This window comes from Fonsecaea monophora (assembly GCF_001642475.1).
Source record: "Fonsecaea monophora strain CBS 269.37 chromosome Unknown Scaff8, whole genome shotgun sequence".
Classification (NCBI taxonomy): Eukaryota; Fungi; Ascomycota; class Eurotiomycetes; order Chaetothyriales; family Herpotrichiellaceae; genus Fonsecaea; species Fonsecaea monophora.
In genome coordinates this window covers 363,475-379,968 of record NW_019173939.1, presented here as the reverse complement: position 1 = coordinate 379,968, position 16,494 = coordinate 363,475, and the positions used below count along the sequence as shown (strand labels likewise).

Sequence of the window (16,494 nt, the reverse complement as noted above, 5' to 3'; positions counted from 1 at the left end):
CCCAGTTACACTACTGACTTTCTCGTGCGAAACGGGTGCGAGGGGCAGCTCCTAAGCTCCAGGACCCCCCTGGACACCTCTAGATGATGCCTCGATCCAAAAACTTGACGGGTATGTCAACATACTTTGCTCTCAGGTACTCGCAACAAAGTTTCCCCAGCGTGTCGTAGCTCGACGAGGCGTTGCACCCTCGGTCCAGGTGATCCCTCAGCAAGAAGTGGACGGCAAAGATGTTGGGGAACTCGAAGCGGTCGATGCGGCCTCCCTTGTAGTCCTGCTCGAGCAGCTCTTGGGTCTTTTGGATCGACAACGTCGAGCGCAGCCAGTCCCATTCGTCGGCGTGTCGAACGAACAGGCCCACGTTGCAGTCTGACGATTTGTCTCCGGAGCGACCCATGACAATGTGTCCCAGGGGAGCAGAGACCACGGGACCCCACGAGTCCGCGGGGAGCGGATTCGCCGTGTCGTACGAGTCTTGGTGTCGAGGATACTCCTTCGTGACAGCCGGGGCGGAAATACTCTGGACAGCGCCGGAGAAGTGGTGGACTTTGTGATCCACGACGGACTGCGGAATCAGCGTGGCCCAGTACTCGAAATAGGGGCGGCCCATGGCCTGTCGCATGTCGAGAGCCATGGTCGACCCCGGATACCCCTGGAGGCAGTTCTCCAGGCACCATCGGGCAAAACACGGCGTCTCGGGCTTCACCACCACGTTCTTCCCCGCCGATATGATGTCCGGGTTTCGGGTCTGGGCAAAGATGCGCAGGTCGACCGTGGCCTCGTTCAGGTTCCTGGGATTCGGGCGCGAGTACCCCGTGACGGTAAAGGTCAGCGTGTGGAATTCTTTGCGGTATTCGCCCATGGAAGCGAGTGTCTGCACCTCCACCATCTTGGCCTTCTCTTCAATGTCCAGCCCCGTCAGGAAGTAGTGGAACTCGGCCGAGTATCCTCCTACCGCGGTAAATCCAACCTTGGTGGTGGGAGGCGGTGGGTGTCCTATCACGTTGGAAACGTGGACCCTGGCCTCGCCGACACTGTCCATTCTGATCAGATCGATCTGAGCCGTGACGTCCGAATTGTAATACAAGGGCCCTTGGATCTCGTACAGGAGCTGCGAGATGCAGCTTCCCGGGGTCACGATTCCCTGCTTGTTCTTCTCCTTGGTGACGTTGAACTCGCCATTCGCTTCGATTTCGGCGATTGGGAACCCCATGTCTTGACAGGCGTCGAGGACTTCCTTCTTAAACCCACTGTAGTAGCCTCCGGTGACGTAGTTGCTGCATTCGATGAGGTGGCCGGCGACCAGGGCGTGGGCCAGTTCCGTGTATTGGTCTGTTTTCCAGTTGTGCCACCACATGGCCGCCCCGACGCAAGGAGAGGCATCGGCCACACGTCCGCAGAGGACGATGTCGGCGCCAGCGCGAAACGCCTCTGCGATCCCAACCGCGCCGAGATAGCACTGGGCAAAGATGGGCTCGTGGCCCCAGTCCGAAAGCTTCGTGTCGCTGGGTAAGCTGGCAAACTCTTCTCCCGCCGAGACCATTTTCAGGGCTGCGTCGGTCACGTCGTCTCCCTCGATCCAAGAGACTTTGAGGTCCACGCCTTGCTCCTGACACATCTGCACGACGACCTTGGCGAGTCCCTCTGCGTCAGTGACGCCAGCATTGCTGCAGACCTTCTGCCTATTCTTTGCGATGTTCTTCAAGGCCGGGCGTAGACAGTCGACAAAGATGACCTCGTACGACCCAGCTCCCGACGAGGTGGTGCCTTTGGCGTTTTGGTGGGCCTTTTGAGCCGCACGATGGGTCATGTTGAGTTCTCCCAGCCAGTCGCCGATGATGACGTCGATTTCGGGGTCGGCAGAGAGATCTTGGAGCGATCGGAACCGATCAAAGACTCCTCCAGAGGCTCCCGCAATGCGGAGAGGTCTCTTGGGAGGATCGCCTCCGTTGGCCAGGCGCCCATGAAGATTTTCGAATGATGACATTGGGGATCGCAGGAAAGAAATCTCAGCTGGAGGGGCAAATTCATACAGAGTCAACCGAGCATATGCATCAAGTTGCCTTGTTGAGCATCTACTCGAATTATATTCCCTTTCACCAGTTATTCCGCGCGGGCGTGCAAGGCGACTCACAAGCTTTCTGGGGGCCCCGAACCCCCCTCGTAAAGTGGATTGGCGTTTCGATCGCGACCCTAAGGGTAACGATTTACGCACACTCATATCACCTCCGGCGAGAGCCAATGGACCAAATCTAACGCCGCTCGACAGTTACCTATAGCTGGGAGACGTTTACCGCACCAGGTCCGACAGATAGGACCTTTCAGTCCCGGTGGGTATGACCTCATCATCCATATTCTAGCCAACTCGCTATAAGTCAGGTTGGAACATAGGCCATGTCAGCGAACCCATAGTGTATTGCAGATCCGAGGGGCGCCCGCACATCCAGACACGCTTCAAAAACCATGTCCAGCATACCGGATTTCCAGAATCTGTTTCGCCTCGACGGAAAGGTCGCATTGGTCACTGGTGGTAAGCTGCTTCGACCGTCCTGGGCCAGTCAGGTCGCTCACCTCGATCACTTCAGGTTCTCGGGGATTGGGGCTTCACGCAGCGACGGCCCTGCTCCTTGCAGGCGCAAGGAAGGTTATTGTGACCGCTCGCAAGTCAGATGGCCCACACGGCCTCGACCAAGCGGTTGAGCGACTGAACAAACTCCCTGGCACAACGGGCCGCGCGGTGGCTGTCGCAGCGGACATATCCAAGGCCGACGAGATCCAAATATTGCTGGACGAGGTCAAAGCGACCGAGCCTCAGCTCGATATCCTAGTCGCAAATGCGGGCACCGCGTGGGGTGGACCTTTTGATACCACACCGGACGCAGGTGTCGCAAAGGTTTTGGACCTCAATGTGAGGAGCGTCTTCAACTTGATAAGGCTGTGAGTAAGGAAGGACGAATAATCCACACTCGACTCCATCTCTTCTCCAAGGAAAAACCAGTCATTGACGCCGGATAGTTTCGCCCCTTTGTTGCAGAGGGCCGGCACCGACATCGACCCGGCTCGAGTCATCATCGTGAGCTCAACGGCGGGCTCCCATGTGCCTCATATCGGGGAACATGGCACAATTATCTACTCAGCCTCCAAGGCGGCCGCGGACCATCTCGCCAGGAACCTCGCCGTCGAACTAGGTCCGAGGAACATTGTCGTCAACTCGGTGGCGCCTGGATTTTTCCCTTCGAAGCTTGCCAGTGGCTTGATCCAGTCTCTTGGAGGACTTGAGCAGCTGGAGAGGGAGAACCCCCGGAAGAGGCTCGGTGTGTCCTCTGACATTGCCGGCATCACCGTGTTTTTGTCCTCGCCGGCGTCTTCTTGGATGTAAGTGGGAGGAAAATGTTGGATTTGGGACGATTCGACTGACTCATCTATACCAACAGAAACGGCGCAGTTATTCCAATCGACGGCGGACAGCGCTTAGCAGCTGGACGAATGTCAAGGATGTAGTCGGCCTGCGTGGATGGGACTGTATTTTAGACATGGGCATCGCATCGCGCTCCGACAGGGATCTAATTGTGGTCGGGATAGTGTGACAGACGTATAAATTTCTTCCGTGGCGCAAAGCCCTGACCCTGACTGACTCTCTCGGCGCATAACAGAAGAGGCTTTGAGCCTGAGATGAGAAGCGGCAGGTGGTGCTTATTGCCAATAGAGAGGGATGCTCTAGCTGGCAAAATACTGCTCCACAATTACGGGTGCTGGAAAGTTGCAGTGCAAGAGCCCATGGATGTCTCAGAGGGGGACATGGGATAGCTGAGAGCAAGTCAGTTTTGTAACAAGAATCATGGAAATTGAACATTACTTGTCCATCAACGCATCCAGTGCGGACGCCCAATGGCGGGCCCGAGGCAGAAGAGGAGTAAAACCAGCCATTCCAAGGTCTAGACTCTGAATCCGAGAATCGAAGACCCAAACACCAGGGTCGAAAGAGAAACGAAAGTCTGGGCTCTTGACCCGTTGACACGTGGCTGGGCCGATTTCCTTGTACAAGTACGAATAATATGCCTTGGAAGGACCCCTGCAATGCCAGGGATCTGCGCAGCCTCGTATTCGGGACAACTCAAGGCATGTGACATGACAGCTGAAGCAGAGACTGATTCGAGAATCAATACGAACGAACGGCTGGCGGGTTGTTGGCCTGACAAACAAACCAGGACGCCCAGCGCCCTGAACGTATTCATTTATTCCCTCGATTTTCTTCCCTGTCTTTTCATTCTCCTCTCCACCACGAGAATTCGTCAAGGGGACAGCTAACGCGATATCGCCAGGGACTATTCTCGAACAAGATGGAGTCTTCGAATATCATCCAACGGGTGGTGTCTTACGCTCTGCCTGGAGCATTTGTGCTCGCCAGCGTCATGTGTATGTGCCCTCTAACAACCAGAAGACGCGCTCAATGTGGAGGAAGAATCTTGTCCTGGGGTCATTTTGTGCACTGACTGAACTTTTTGCATAAGGCCATATTCAGACAGCGATATTTCATCCAGTCCTCCTGTTCAGCAATTTCGCCCGGTACAAGGAAAAGGCCTTTGCCAGCGTCTGGGCCATCGGCGGCGTGATCTGCGCCAGAGACACGCCCGCAGCGCTCGGGTCGATCCTTGCTCAGAGCAAAGGTGTCATCCTCGACGTGGGCCCCGGCGCTGGACACCAGCTCTTCCGTTTTTCGGAACCCGCGGCCATCGAAGCCATCTACGGAGCGGAGCCGGGCGTGAGCATGCACGCCGCGTTGAAAAAGCGCGCAGCAGAAGCCGGGTTGGGGGACAAGTACCACGTGCTGAACTGCGAAGCGAAGCTGGAATCGCTGGTCCCGGCACTCGCAAAGGCCGGGGTCCTCGACACCCGGGCCGGGCAGGAGAACACGCCGTTCGACGAGATAGTCTGCGTCCGGGTGCTGTGCGGGGTGCCGAACCTCGACGCCGTGACCGAGGGGCTCTACAGCGTCCTCAAACCCGGCGGCAGGATGGTGGTCTGCGAGCACGTGGTCAATTCCGGCGACGGGGCGAAGGGCGGCACCGCGGTCAGTCGTGCCCTCCAAAACTTTTACATGTCGATCGGCTGGAGCTCCCTCATGGGAGGCTGTGAATTGACCAGGGACACTCTGGCCAGCCTGCAGAGAGCGGCCCGGCGAGACGGCGGCTGGGACAAAGTCCAGGTCGAGCTGTGCGATCCCTACAGCACGATCCCGCACATCGTGGGGACCTTGGTGAAAAGAAGGTGAATCAGACGACGATACTTTTACTTTGCTTTGATCAAGTGGTTGGCCGCTTCAAAAGTCCATTCTCAGGGAGGTAAGAATGGTTGGTCAGTTTTTGGTCCACGAAGCTGATATCAGCGGGTCATCAGGTCGGGCTTGTAGGTTCATCGGATCAGGGAACGGGGAGTAAAAGCTTTTGAGGGAATCCAAAAGCCTTGGGAACCAAGCCAGTCATATGCGTCAGCCGTATTTGCATTCTCTCCTGCAGAAAACTTGGATCAAAATACTGCTCCTCGAGGTACCATGAACTCCATCCGACACTTCTTTGTTTGACCCGTTATCATGCCCCATGAGTCCAAAGGCTCTCTCTCTCTCACTGTGAAGGACCAAGGACCAAGATAAAGTGCAGCAACAGCCACAGCCACAGCCACCATCACTGATATCCCATCTTGGACGACACTGGCTCGATTCCCGAGGTTCTCAAATCCCTGTGCAATTCTCAACAACGTCGACGTAACTGCATATCATTGTGCCCCGTGACGCCGCAAGCAACTGCCCAAGCTCGAACAAGAACGACAAGCGCCTGGTGTGCTCGTTGAAGTAGAGGAGCTCGATTTGAAATTTGGGAGTAGTCTGCCTTCCTGCGCAAGAAGGGATACAACTGGGATCCTACTTCTGCCCTATTGGTACGAACCTCATCTGCAGAACAAGAATCAAGAGTCAAGAGACCCGAGAAGAGGGGGAGGAGCGGGGGGAGCTGAAATGGCAATGTCGTCAAAGGCGGATTGTGGGCCAATCACTCTAGAAAAGCCAAGTCGCTTTGAGCTTCCTCGTCAGAGGCTCAGGGGGAGTGTCACACACACATATTCCAGCGCTCTGCGGCTCTCTCTCAGCGGGCTGACTCTATCGTATAACTGCGTTTGTCCTAGTCTGGCGGCGCCAGGGAAGTCCTGCGAGAGTATTCGTGTCGGGCTCCAGAAACACTTGACAGCCAGGTGGTTGGGTTGTGGGGGCCACCCTCCTTTAGTGCATGTCGACCCATCCGCAGGACAGCGACAAGTCGCAGCGAAGACACGATCTAGATGTGACACAGTTTCGCACCGTGTCTCACTTCGGCATATGTTCAAGTCACGACCGATAAAGGGGCGACATCAGAGACGGAAGAGGAAGGAAGAACGTGGGGGGCCCGTATGCCGGGAACTGGACTAACCGTTTCAGGAAGTGTGTCCCTCCCTCTCTTGCGCACGAGGCTGAACCCCCTGATGAACAACCGACTGATCTACTTATGGATGCCGCCAACTTCAAGAAGAAGTTGACACGGCGTCCGCTCAGCCATCACCCAATAGGTTCGGCACGCATCTCTGTACTAGACAACGCCAATAATTTGCAACAAATGACCTTCTGCCAAATACTCCTTTAATTTGGTCCTGTCTTGAATTCTCCCCCAACCATATTGTAGAGGCGGCCCAGGTAAGCGACTCTAAACTGTCCATGGGTATTACCATGAGAAGTGTTGTTGCATGCTTCACCTCATATCCCGCTGCTATCTTGTGCAGCTATCACTGTACACCTGTTATAGACCAAGAATGCAACAAGGTTGATGCCAGCTTTCATAATTCGATCTATCGCATCACTCGCGGCTTATGCATCGACACCTGCCTTGGCTGACGACTCATCCAAGAGTCACAAGCCATCGAAGGTTTCCCTTTATCGCTCAAAGATACAGGTCGCGATGACTAACTCAGGTCCATTGCCTCACCGTCGGCAGTGCCGCCAGCTTCGGTCTTGACCGTCTCCACAAAGTCCTTGCGCCGACTTCCAATCCGTTCCTCCTTGAATTTCTGGATCTGCTCTTTGATATCGGTCGCTGTGAACGATTGTCAGTATCGTGAACGGCGGGAAACAACTGTGGTTTATCTTCACGTTAAGGGGTTTCTGGAAAGGAATCTGACCTGGAAGGACGTCCTCGATCTTCAGCGGCACTCTGTTGAATGGATCGTGAGGATCACTTAACAAGTGGCTTCGGATTGTGCTCCTGTCAATAACAATCTTTGATACGGGTAGCCTCACAGGGTCTTCCATGAGTGTGAACATCAGCGGATCCAAGAACTCGTCGGGAATTTCTCCCAAGTCCGCATCCGCAGCTTCATCCTCTTCCTTTGCCTTGGCAAATTTTTCGATAAGTCGTTGCCACCGGTTGAGCTCTTCTGGTGACTTGAGAACAAATTTGCGCATGACGTTGCCGGCGTTGACAAAGTTTTCGGGCTTGTATGATCGACCGTCGCGTGCAACAGCGAGGATGAAGTTTTCCCGTTCGCTCAAATTTAGATAGACGTCGATGATCTCGCTCAGCAAAGCCTTGGGGTTGAAATTATATTCCTGTAAGTTCTCGACTTTGAGGGTCGTGGATTTCGGTCCAACCATCGCATCAAGATTATAGTCCAACATATCCGCAAGACGTTGGACGATCTCGGGCATTGTGAATGCGTCCGCCAGGGCTTCTGTGAATAGCTTCAACATTGCCACCGTCTCATTGGTCAGTTGCATGTATGATTTCGCTTTGTTCTTTGCCGCCTCCAAAGCTTCCTCCTTGTCCTGTCGTTGCTGCTGGTCGAGCGATGTTCCAGCAAGCGCGAGTTCTTTCGAGAGGTCATAAATCGTATGGAACGCCGTGAACGATTCGTCCAAGACGAACGTCACGTCATTCAAGAGAAGGTTGACAAACCTTACAAAGAACTCCATGTTGACTTTTGCTTCCCTCAGCAGATTGTCACGGTAGACTGTGTTCGGCCAAATGCACTTGATGATCTGGAAAATCTCGAAGCGTACGTTGAATTTGTCGAAAAACTGGCCGTGCCCGCCCATGAACTCCGCCTCTATAAAGAACTTCATCAATGAGTGCAGCAAGTGCTCTGTCGCGAACGGCATGCTGTTGTATTGGTCTGCGAGTATACCTCTTCCGCCTTGACGCCATGACCATGTTCCTCGAAAGAGGATTGTAACCAAAGATGCTTTCAAATATGGGTTTTTGATGTATTCGGAATTGCGCAAAAAGGTGATGCAGAGCATTATCAGTTCGTCCGATTGCGTTGAAGATATGACTTGAGGCATGTTATACATGATAAATCCAAAATTGCTGCTGATGACATCCAAGAAATACTCAGGGAGATTCTTGAAGGTCTCTGGTTGTTCAGCTGGAAGAGGAAGCGTCAATTGCTGCTTAGGAAATTGGCGGTGAGGAGAGACTTGACGGAGAATCCAGACAGTGACAAAACGCATGAATTGCATCGAACGAGTCTGCGCGATTTCGTCCAGCAACACGCCTTGTACAGCATATTTGTAGGATAAGCCTTTGTCGTGCTGATCCTTGTACTTCTTGAGTGCATTCTCGAACATGGCCAGCTGAGCAGGGTTATTGGCGTATTTATGTCGTTCTGTTTCGAACATCTCAATTTGTTTGGCCATATGTTTCAGGTCTCGGTCCATGTCCTTGAGCATGTTTCGGGCTGCTTCGCTCCCATAATAATGAGCAGCCACGGCGAGGAAAAAGCATTCTGAGATGAAGTTGTTGGTGCCTTCGAGCTGATTCTTGTAAAACTCGTCAGAGTGCTCTTGATCAGCGTTGATTTTTGTTTCCTCTTTGATGTCGACCCGAGGATGCCGTCGGAGATAGTCAATGTCGACTCGGTCCATCTTTGAGAACTGTGCATCCATGAACGGTTCACACAACTGATCCAAGATCGTGGTGATATTGATCATGAAGCCATCACTCGAGACCGTCGTCTTGTCCACACGCATGGCGCGGCGTTTGTGATTCGCGTTCACCACGAGAGCAAACCAATCCAACACGCGTTCTCGGGCTTCCGGAGACGCTCGCACTAGGGTGTTGATAATATCAAAGAGCTCAGTTTGATGGGACCTCAACGACATCTGAAGTGACTGTTGAGAGTTCCGGATCCTCCCCGGGTCCATAGTCTTCGGGCCAGAGAAGTACTGCTTCGTCACTTCTGCTTGTAATGGCGATAGCTGAAAGAAGGGGCCAAGGAGAGTGGCAACTTCTAATTGGGCAGCTGGAACTGACTTATCCACAAACAGCTTCGATTGCGTGATTGCGATGGCCACGGGTTTGTATCTAATGAGGTGTCGAATCATGGCAGTGTAGCGTCGATAGTCAGAGTCCATGGTCAGTTTGGCAAGACGCCGGCTCAGATTCTCAACCGCGCCGACAAATGCCTCCTTGATGGTTTCATCCTCGTCGAACCTCGTGATGACTTCTGTAAGGAAATCATGACAAACGCCTGCATCCTCGTCCGGATCAGCGAGAAGGTGGTCTGCCAGCGCAGCCACGCCATCATAGTCTGCCCCGAAGACATCTGGTGTTGTAACGGATAATATGCACCAGCTCATGCAGAGTCTCCTGGCCTCTGAGATAATGGTCCATTTCTTGTTCTCGGGCGTCCGATCTTTGACAGCCTTGCTCATTCTTGTGATTCTCTTCCAACAGCCGAACAGCCAGTCGTGCGGAGTCAAATCCCCCAGCGCTGCACCTGCTTCCATAATGGCCTGCTCTATCAAATCGGTGTTCAACAGCAATGGTTTGCCTTCAGCCTCCAACTCTTCTCTAAGTTGTGTCAGAACGTGGAGCTGCTGACCGTGCATATCTTTCGTCTGCTCAGGGTTTAAGCTGAGACGAAAAATATTCCTCAACGTGCGGTCTTCCCACTGTTCGATGGTCTCACTTGGTCTTGAGCTCTGTCTTGAACTTGGTCTCTCCACGCCGTCCATTTCTCGCTTCTGGGGGGTGACATTTGCCGGAGTGATTCGTATCCGGGTCGTAGGTGGAGGGGATGGTTCCTTCGTGATGGTGCCAGATGGCGTTGTTGATCCGGTCGGCGTTGGAAGAGGATCTGTGTTAACCTGGGGGGTGTCTGGTTGTGATGATGGCGTTGACTCAACGCCATCTTCGGCGGGAGTTGAGGCTGCGGCGACGGCATCTTGCGACTGCTGCGGCGGCGGCTGTGACTGCTGCAATTTCGCGAGCCTCTTGTTGCGGATCTAATCGATGTTAGAAGACCCTGATGCGTGAGCATCTCACGCACCTTATCTGAGTCCATAGAAGGATCCGCCATGGCTGCGGTGGGTATAGATAACAAAAGTCTTGCACGCGAGGTTCACACGAGGTTTCGCGAAGGCCGACAATTTGGGGTTCAAGTTGACGTCGACGGTGTTTAGAAAAGACTAGAATCAGTGGTTCGGAACAACTGCCAGCGGTGGTGCCCGGGGTATGGCCGCCCCCGCACAAGCCTGACAAGTCAGTTTGCTGCCTTCCTACTCAGAAATGTAGGTGCTGCCACGAGGGCCTAGGGACTACTCCAAGGGCTCTTCAGCACTTTGCTACCTAAGGCTGGTGCCTGATTGTACTCCTGGCTGGAGAAGACAATCTGTGGTACAGAGGCAATGAAGGATGCGGGTCCTTAACAAAGAATCTTTTGAATATAGCCAGCTACTTGCAGCCTGCCGTCTGCCTAGCGAACATGGCGCCACCAACACCAAACAAAATGATACATTCCCCCAAAAGCAAGCACGAACAATTCTTCATGTGACATTTCCGCTCCTCAACTAGTATTGCCGGGTTACTTTCAACTCATCCAACCGGCGGCAGCCGGGCATTGCCATTTCCCTGGCTCTCTTTAACCTGTTCTCATCTGTAAAGAAGAGACCCGTGGCTTCATTGATCTCGTGTCGCTGCCGTTGTACTTCGCTCTCGCATTGATACTTCAAGGTCGAAACATAATCCACTTCTGCCCGTTGATCCAATGAGCTGAATTGTCTGGATGTGTATCCTTCCACCTCCGCGGGATTCAAGAAATAATCGATGTGGTACCTGGGCGTCACCCTGTGCATCGTGTGTGGTGGAACCGGGGAATCGTATCGGACATGTGGCCCTGAATTGGATGATCCGGAAAAGAATGATGATAGCAGTGGAAGAATAAAAAGTAGGAGCAGTGGTAACAGTTGTGTGAGCGCTGACAAGCCTGATGGCGCAGTTTCCGACGCGTTTCTCGGTCTCCCTCGCGGTCTGGTGCCGCCCATGGGGTGTACTGTAAAACCAGGACCCCCGCCCATATTGAAGACGAATTGAGGGCCACCGAAGCCGCCACCTCCTTCGCAGATCAGCACAATTCGCACAACATAATTCAATGCCCGCAGGATGTCTTACCAAATTGGAACCCAGGTCCCAAGCCCCCACCGAAGAACCTGTTGAACAATTCCTCTGGCGATATCTCATCTTCGTACATTGGTCCTCTCCCAGGCGATCTCGCAAAGCCACTGAAAGGACTGGCTCCTGCGCCCGCAGCACCACTGCTAGAAAAGCGGTTATCAGGATCACCACCAAACTGATCATATCTCGACTTCTTCTCGGCATCTGATAGGATTTGGAATGCTCGCGATACCACTGATCATCATCAGCATCGCAGTCTTCAGCACAATGGAAATATTCTGATCCTCACTCTTGAATGCCTCATCGGCACCTTCATACCCATTTTTATCCGGATGCGTCAATAGACTGATTTTGCGGTACGCCTTCTTAATCTCTCCGTCGCTTGCGGTTTTCTCAACCGCAAGAATCTCGTAGAAAGCCGTAGGACTGCATCTCCGTATCCTTATCACTTCGGCCTTCTGTTGCGGAGTCCATTTTCGCTCCTGGTTTCCTTGATTGTGTTCTCGTGAAGTCGCAGACCCGTTTGGCCTCGCGTTGGAGCCAGAAGCTGTTGCGGACATGCCGCAGGATAAAGAGGCCTGGAGGATCGCACGCAGTCTTTGTTGGGGAAGGGAGTTTCAAAGAATCAGAAAAGATATTCTGATCAGGCCTTGGGACGTTCGTTTGACTTTTGGCGGGGTGTAACTTTTTGTAGCAAAGGTGTTCAAAAACAAGATCCCAAGTCCGCGCCGAATAACGGTGGGTGGGTTGCAGGTGACTAGAGGCGCTGTTGCCGAAAACATGCCAGCCCTGAAATGACGTTGACTTGCCTCGTGCTTTTTCCACCTACACCCCAGCTCTCCTTCAGCTTGAGGTTGCACAATCAACTCTTTGATTTTAAACGAAATGCGCTGAGGATCCGGCTCAGTGTTACAGAATCCAACATGGCTGACCCTCAAAAACAAGAAGAGGCCAAAGAGTCTCTCATCGTCACAGCCAAAAAATGGGGAGGTCTGTAACCACCTCTCTCTGCAACGTTCGCATTGCGATTGACTCTGCTCCAGTCTACCTGCTTACGCTCCTAACAGAGAATCCTGTTCCCCCAGCTCTTCTTGCTACCCTCGTCTTCGCACAACATGCTCGGCCTTTCCAACCTCTTCCCATGCTGTTTCCTCCCTTGCTACTCTTCTCGACCTATCTTAACCTCCAAGGATTCAAGATCGATAGTGCGGGGACGACAGCTGCGCTCAGTGGTACCTACCTTGTGTTAGCTGGAAGGAGGAGAATGGGCTTCATGAATAAGTTCGGCGCAAGAGGCATCATTCGAGGTGCCACTATGGGATTGTGTCTGGCGAATTTGGTAGGCGGAGGTCTTGCCTATGGTTTCGGCAAACGAAGAGAAGAGGACGAGAAGAGGAAAGAGCTATGAAAAGAGGTGGATTAGCTCGCCCAGAGCTTTACGCAGAGTAGGGGGAATGCACCACACATATTGCAGAGACCGGAAGACAGATGAGGACTTGTCTGTGGCATAACCCTGCAATAACGTATGGAGTTCTTGACACGAAATTCGATGACGACCGAGTATGGTATCATCACCGCAAAAGTGTTTGAATTGGAATCGAATGTGGCGGGGACGGCGGAGGACATTGTTAAAAACGCCCTGCAACTTTAATTGGGTTTTCGTTTTTGTATTCACGGATGGATGTTGAGATGATAAGGAAGCGATATATACTGGAGGTCACGGCATTGGATATTCTGACACCGGCTAGGACGGCTACATGTATCAGTACAGGCTGCTAAAAACAAAAGACAGAAGCAAATGAAATGCTTTCAGTTGTACATACACATGCCGCTGCCAAACCCCGTACAGCATATCCGTTAACCCAAGCCTTCGAGGGTCTCAAATCCTCATTGCTCTCATGTCGCGCTCAAACAGCGAAACCGACCATCCTATCTTTTTAAATGGGTATGTCTCTCCTCATTTGACGCACTCAGATCTATCTTGCCTGGCCAGAAAGGTAGGTTATCCCAGCACAGGCACAAATCAAAGTGTAACACGATACCGGAGAACTCTCTTTTGAGTAGTGGTTATCAATCTCGGCATGATTTTGACAACATCCGCTATGGGGTAACCAGAAGAGGTGGAGCAGGATGAAGCTTCGAAAGTGCCGGGTCTTACTCACCACCTCACCTTGCCTCAGTTCACTGATGACGCGCAGTTTGAGGTGGATCGAGATGTCGAATTGACCAAAATTTGAGCCCGCGGAACCATGTGCAAGTGCAGGGGACGGGGAAGGAATGAGTGTATATATATGTTACCAGCTCAGGTTGTTCCCGAGGAGAGGACCGAAGTGGCGACAGGGGGAGGTCCGAGAGAAGAAGAAAAGAAGAGAAGGAAACTGGCGAGGAAGATAAAAGGGAAGTTTTATTGACTGCGTCTTTGAATCGCACTTGGCGAGACCATCAGAGGGTGAGGCAGTAGGTTCTTTAGTGGGTTTGAAGTTGATAGATTGTCAGCCAGAAAGCGAACCAAGTCACCACCACGATTCTGCCAGACTTCTGGCGAGAATAAAGCGGAGTTGGATTAGAAAGGCATTCTTGTATAATCTCGGCAGCTCGACAATGTGTGGACGCAACGGGAGCGGAGGTGCATTCAACAGGGGTATATTGAGTGCCTTGGACTAATATGTGAAGAAAGAAAATCTATGGAGCTAAAAGGCTGGGTTGAAATGATTTTGCTGGGTGGAGTTGGTGCAAGGCTGGAATTTTCTTGGCAAGGCTGAGTGCTGCAGCCTCGTCGTCAGTGTTGGAAGGGCAACGCCCAGCTCTATAGACGATGAAAGACAGGACACGATTAAAGGCAGCACGACTGCCTTTTCTGAAAACATTGACTATCTGATCGCCTTCCATTTTGCCAATCTTCCTAGACTCAGATACAACCATTTCCTCGAACTCGGCAGAGATTGGACATTGTCCCGTCGACTGCGTAAGTTCCTGTATTCTAGGATTTGACTATTTCACCCTTGTCTGGCAGATTACCACTGAGCGGCGAGACCGTTCTGATAGCTGCAAGTACTGGACACGATGCCTCCATTCTCGTCCCAGCAGATGTTCTGTGCATTGAACACCGAAAGGGCGCTCACTCATTAGCGCCGCGCGTGGCAAGTATCATCGACTCTGCCGGTAGATATCTTCTAGGTTGCTCGCCGACCAATCCCTTCATCCACCGGTAGCCTCCCGGTAGATAGCAACGGCCTTGTTGCTCCCCACAGTGACAAACCTCTCAGCCTTCTGTCGCTGAACACTGGTCTCACCCTTAGGTTGCCACTTGACACACCACAGACCCTTTTCACTCTCGCCGTGTGTCGCAACACAAGCCCTCCGCTCGATATCCCACACCTTGACCTTGCCATCCAGACTCCCGCTCAAGACATACTGGCCGCTGTGATTCCAATCAAGATCTGTGATCCAAGCTGCATGGCCACTAAGGTTGGCAATTTGCTCGCCTGAAGTGGGATCGTAAAGGGAGATTATTCGTGCGTCGCCAGCTGCTGCAAGAAGAGTAGATCCAGGAGAAAACTTGACGGCGCGGACGGGTTTGATGAGTCCGGGGAGTGAGTGCAGTAGGCGAGACGTAGCCGTAGAGAACAGGTAGATCGCTCCGGACTCGTGGCCACTGGCTATGAATCGGCCATCAGGCGACTGTTTTCTCAAGAAAAACGGGAAGTGTCAGTGTATTCTCCATTGACCGGTCAACGCCACGCTCGGTAGATGAAGGGGATTCTTACCACGTCCACAGACATCCCAAAACTCCCCTTAGTCTCGAATTCTCGGATCTTCTCCCGACTTACTAGATCCCATACATTCACTCGCCCATCGTGGGTTGTGCCAGCGACAAACTTTCCGTCAGAGGACAAAGACACCGCCCAAATCTCTCCTGTTTTCTTCTTCGACCCGACGTCGAATGCTCCATCGTCCTGCCACTTGCCCTCCTCGTATTTCCATATTCTGACCTCACCTCCAAAGCCAACACTGACAGCTCTCGTGCCGGTGCTGCGGTCTGTGCTGATATGGTGACACCCGATTTTATGGGCGTCCTTGAGAATCTGAGCAATGGGAAAGCCTTCCTCGGTGGCAGAATAGATTTTGATCGAGTTCTCGCCCGAACCTGTAAGGATTTGCGTTTGGTTTACAGCGAGGGCAAAGATATCTGTGGTATGGGCTGCACAATGTTAACTTGGTTGCAGAATAAGAACGTGTTGTGGAGGTTGCCATTACCTTCATCGATCGAATGGAGAGCGAGATATTGTTTCGACTGAGGCTATGTCAGTCACCGCGACCGCATATACAGACACAAGTGGGTTACAGACCATGTCGACTGCGTCGATACATTATACGGCAGGCTGAGTGAGACAAGCCAATCGGGATAATATGGGCAAGAGCGTCGAACCTATGTGAATCGGATGAAGCAGACTGGATTGGCTTCCGTTTTGGCTGCGGTACAAATTATATTTGAAATGACGTAGTTTTACAATGCTCCGCACCCCTCCAATTTATTGTTGAACAGTGTGACAGGGTGCACACAGGCCAGATAGCCCTTATTCCTTCACCGAGACTGCACATACCCAAGTGCTAGAATCATCCTGAACCATGTCTCAATCACCTGGGCTCCGATAAACGCCATCTCTAGGGTCTCCCGACTGACAGACGATGCGCACTGTGCCTGGGTCGTGTTCCGCTTTGGTCGATCTTCATCCCGCTTGACCTATACTTCTGTTTGGTTGCCCAAGTCGTTGTGAATATCCATCGCCTGATGCTATACACATCAATGGTACGTCCTTGGTGGCATCTCGTCGGGAAGTCATGGGAAGGAAGACGATGTAATAATGCACCTCAGGATCTGGGACACTGTCCCTCCGCGGCAATAAAGAGCCAGTGGTATATTTGCCTCAGCAGATCCCTTTGTATAATATGCATTGTCCTCCTCTCTCCGTCCGGAAGATGTGTTTCAGTCTCTCAACTTTTGGCTCCCTCCGTTGACTTG

The 16,494-nt window shown here is 52.5% G+C and overlaps 7 protein-coding genes across 7 annotated transcripts; 3 read left to right on the top strand and 4 right to left on the bottom strand.

The window, feature by feature from the left end:
- Positions 1-79: 79 nt before the first annotated feature.
- Positions 80-1,987, bottom strand: AYO21_02035 (hypothetical protein; the record flags this gene model as incomplete). The annotated part of the gene is made up of 1 exon (XM_022652016.1): positions 80-1,987. One exon carries the CDS (start codon positions 1,985-1,987, stop codon positions 80-82), a length of 1,908 nt encoding a protein of 635 aa, XP_022515760.1.
- Positions 1,988-2,463: 476 nt separating this feature from the next.
- Positions 2,464-3,379, top strand: AYO21_02034 (hypothetical protein; the record flags this gene model as incomplete). Its single annotated transcript, XM_022652015.1, has 3 exons — positions 2,464-2,530; positions 2,586-2,937; positions 2,989-3,379. The coding sequence occupies 3 exons, from the start codon at positions 2,464-2,466 to the stop codon at positions 3,377-3,379; spliced, it is 810 nt and encodes a 269-aa protein (XP_022515759.1).
- Positions 3,380-4,340: 961 nt separating this feature from the next.
- AYO21_02033 (hypothetical protein) lies at positions 4,341-5,272 on the top strand (the record flags this gene model as incomplete). Its single annotated transcript, XM_022652014.1, has 2 exons — positions 4,341-4,416; positions 4,512-5,272. 2 exons carry the CDS (start codon positions 4,341-4,343, stop codon positions 5,270-5,272), a joined length of 837 nt encoding a protein of 278 aa, XP_022515758.1.
- Positions 5,273-6,984: 1,712 nt separating this feature from the next.
- AYO21_02032 (hypothetical protein) lies at positions 6,985-10,377 on the bottom strand (the record flags this gene model as incomplete). Its single annotated transcript, XM_022652013.1, has 3 exons — positions 6,985-7,115; positions 7,201-10,303; positions 10,348-10,377. The coding sequence occupies 3 exons, from the start codon at positions 10,375-10,377 to the stop codon at positions 6,985-6,987; spliced, it is 3,264 nt and encodes a 1,087-aa protein (XP_022515757.1).
- Positions 10,378-10,867: 490 nt separating this feature from the next.
- On the bottom strand, positions 10,868-12,031 carry AYO21_02031 (hypothetical protein; the record flags this gene model as incomplete). The annotated part of the gene is made up of 3 exons (XM_022652012.1): positions 10,868-11,412; positions 11,469-11,705; positions 11,761-12,031. 3 exons carry the CDS (start codon positions 12,029-12,031, stop codon positions 10,868-10,870), a joined length of 1,053 nt encoding a protein of 350 aa, XP_022515756.1.
- A 363-nt stretch (positions 12,032-12,394) lies between these two features.
- AYO21_02030 (hypothetical protein) lies at positions 12,395-12,879 on the top strand (the record flags this gene model as incomplete). The annotated part of the gene is made up of 2 exons (XM_022652011.1): positions 12,395-12,461; positions 12,515-12,879. 2 exons carry the CDS (start codon positions 12,395-12,397, stop codon positions 12,877-12,879), a joined length of 432 nt encoding a protein of 143 aa, XP_022515755.1.
- A 1,790-nt stretch (positions 12,880-14,669) lies between these two features.
- AYO21_02029 (hypothetical protein) lies at positions 14,670-15,823 on the bottom strand (the record flags this gene model as incomplete). The annotated part of the gene is made up of 4 exons (XM_022652010.1): positions 14,670-15,152; positions 15,239-15,672; positions 15,729-15,765; positions 15,821-15,823. 4 exons carry the CDS (start codon positions 15,821-15,823, stop codon positions 14,670-14,672), a joined length of 957 nt encoding a protein of 318 aa, XP_022515754.1.
- Between the last annotated feature and the right edge of the window lie 671 nt (positions 15,824-16,494).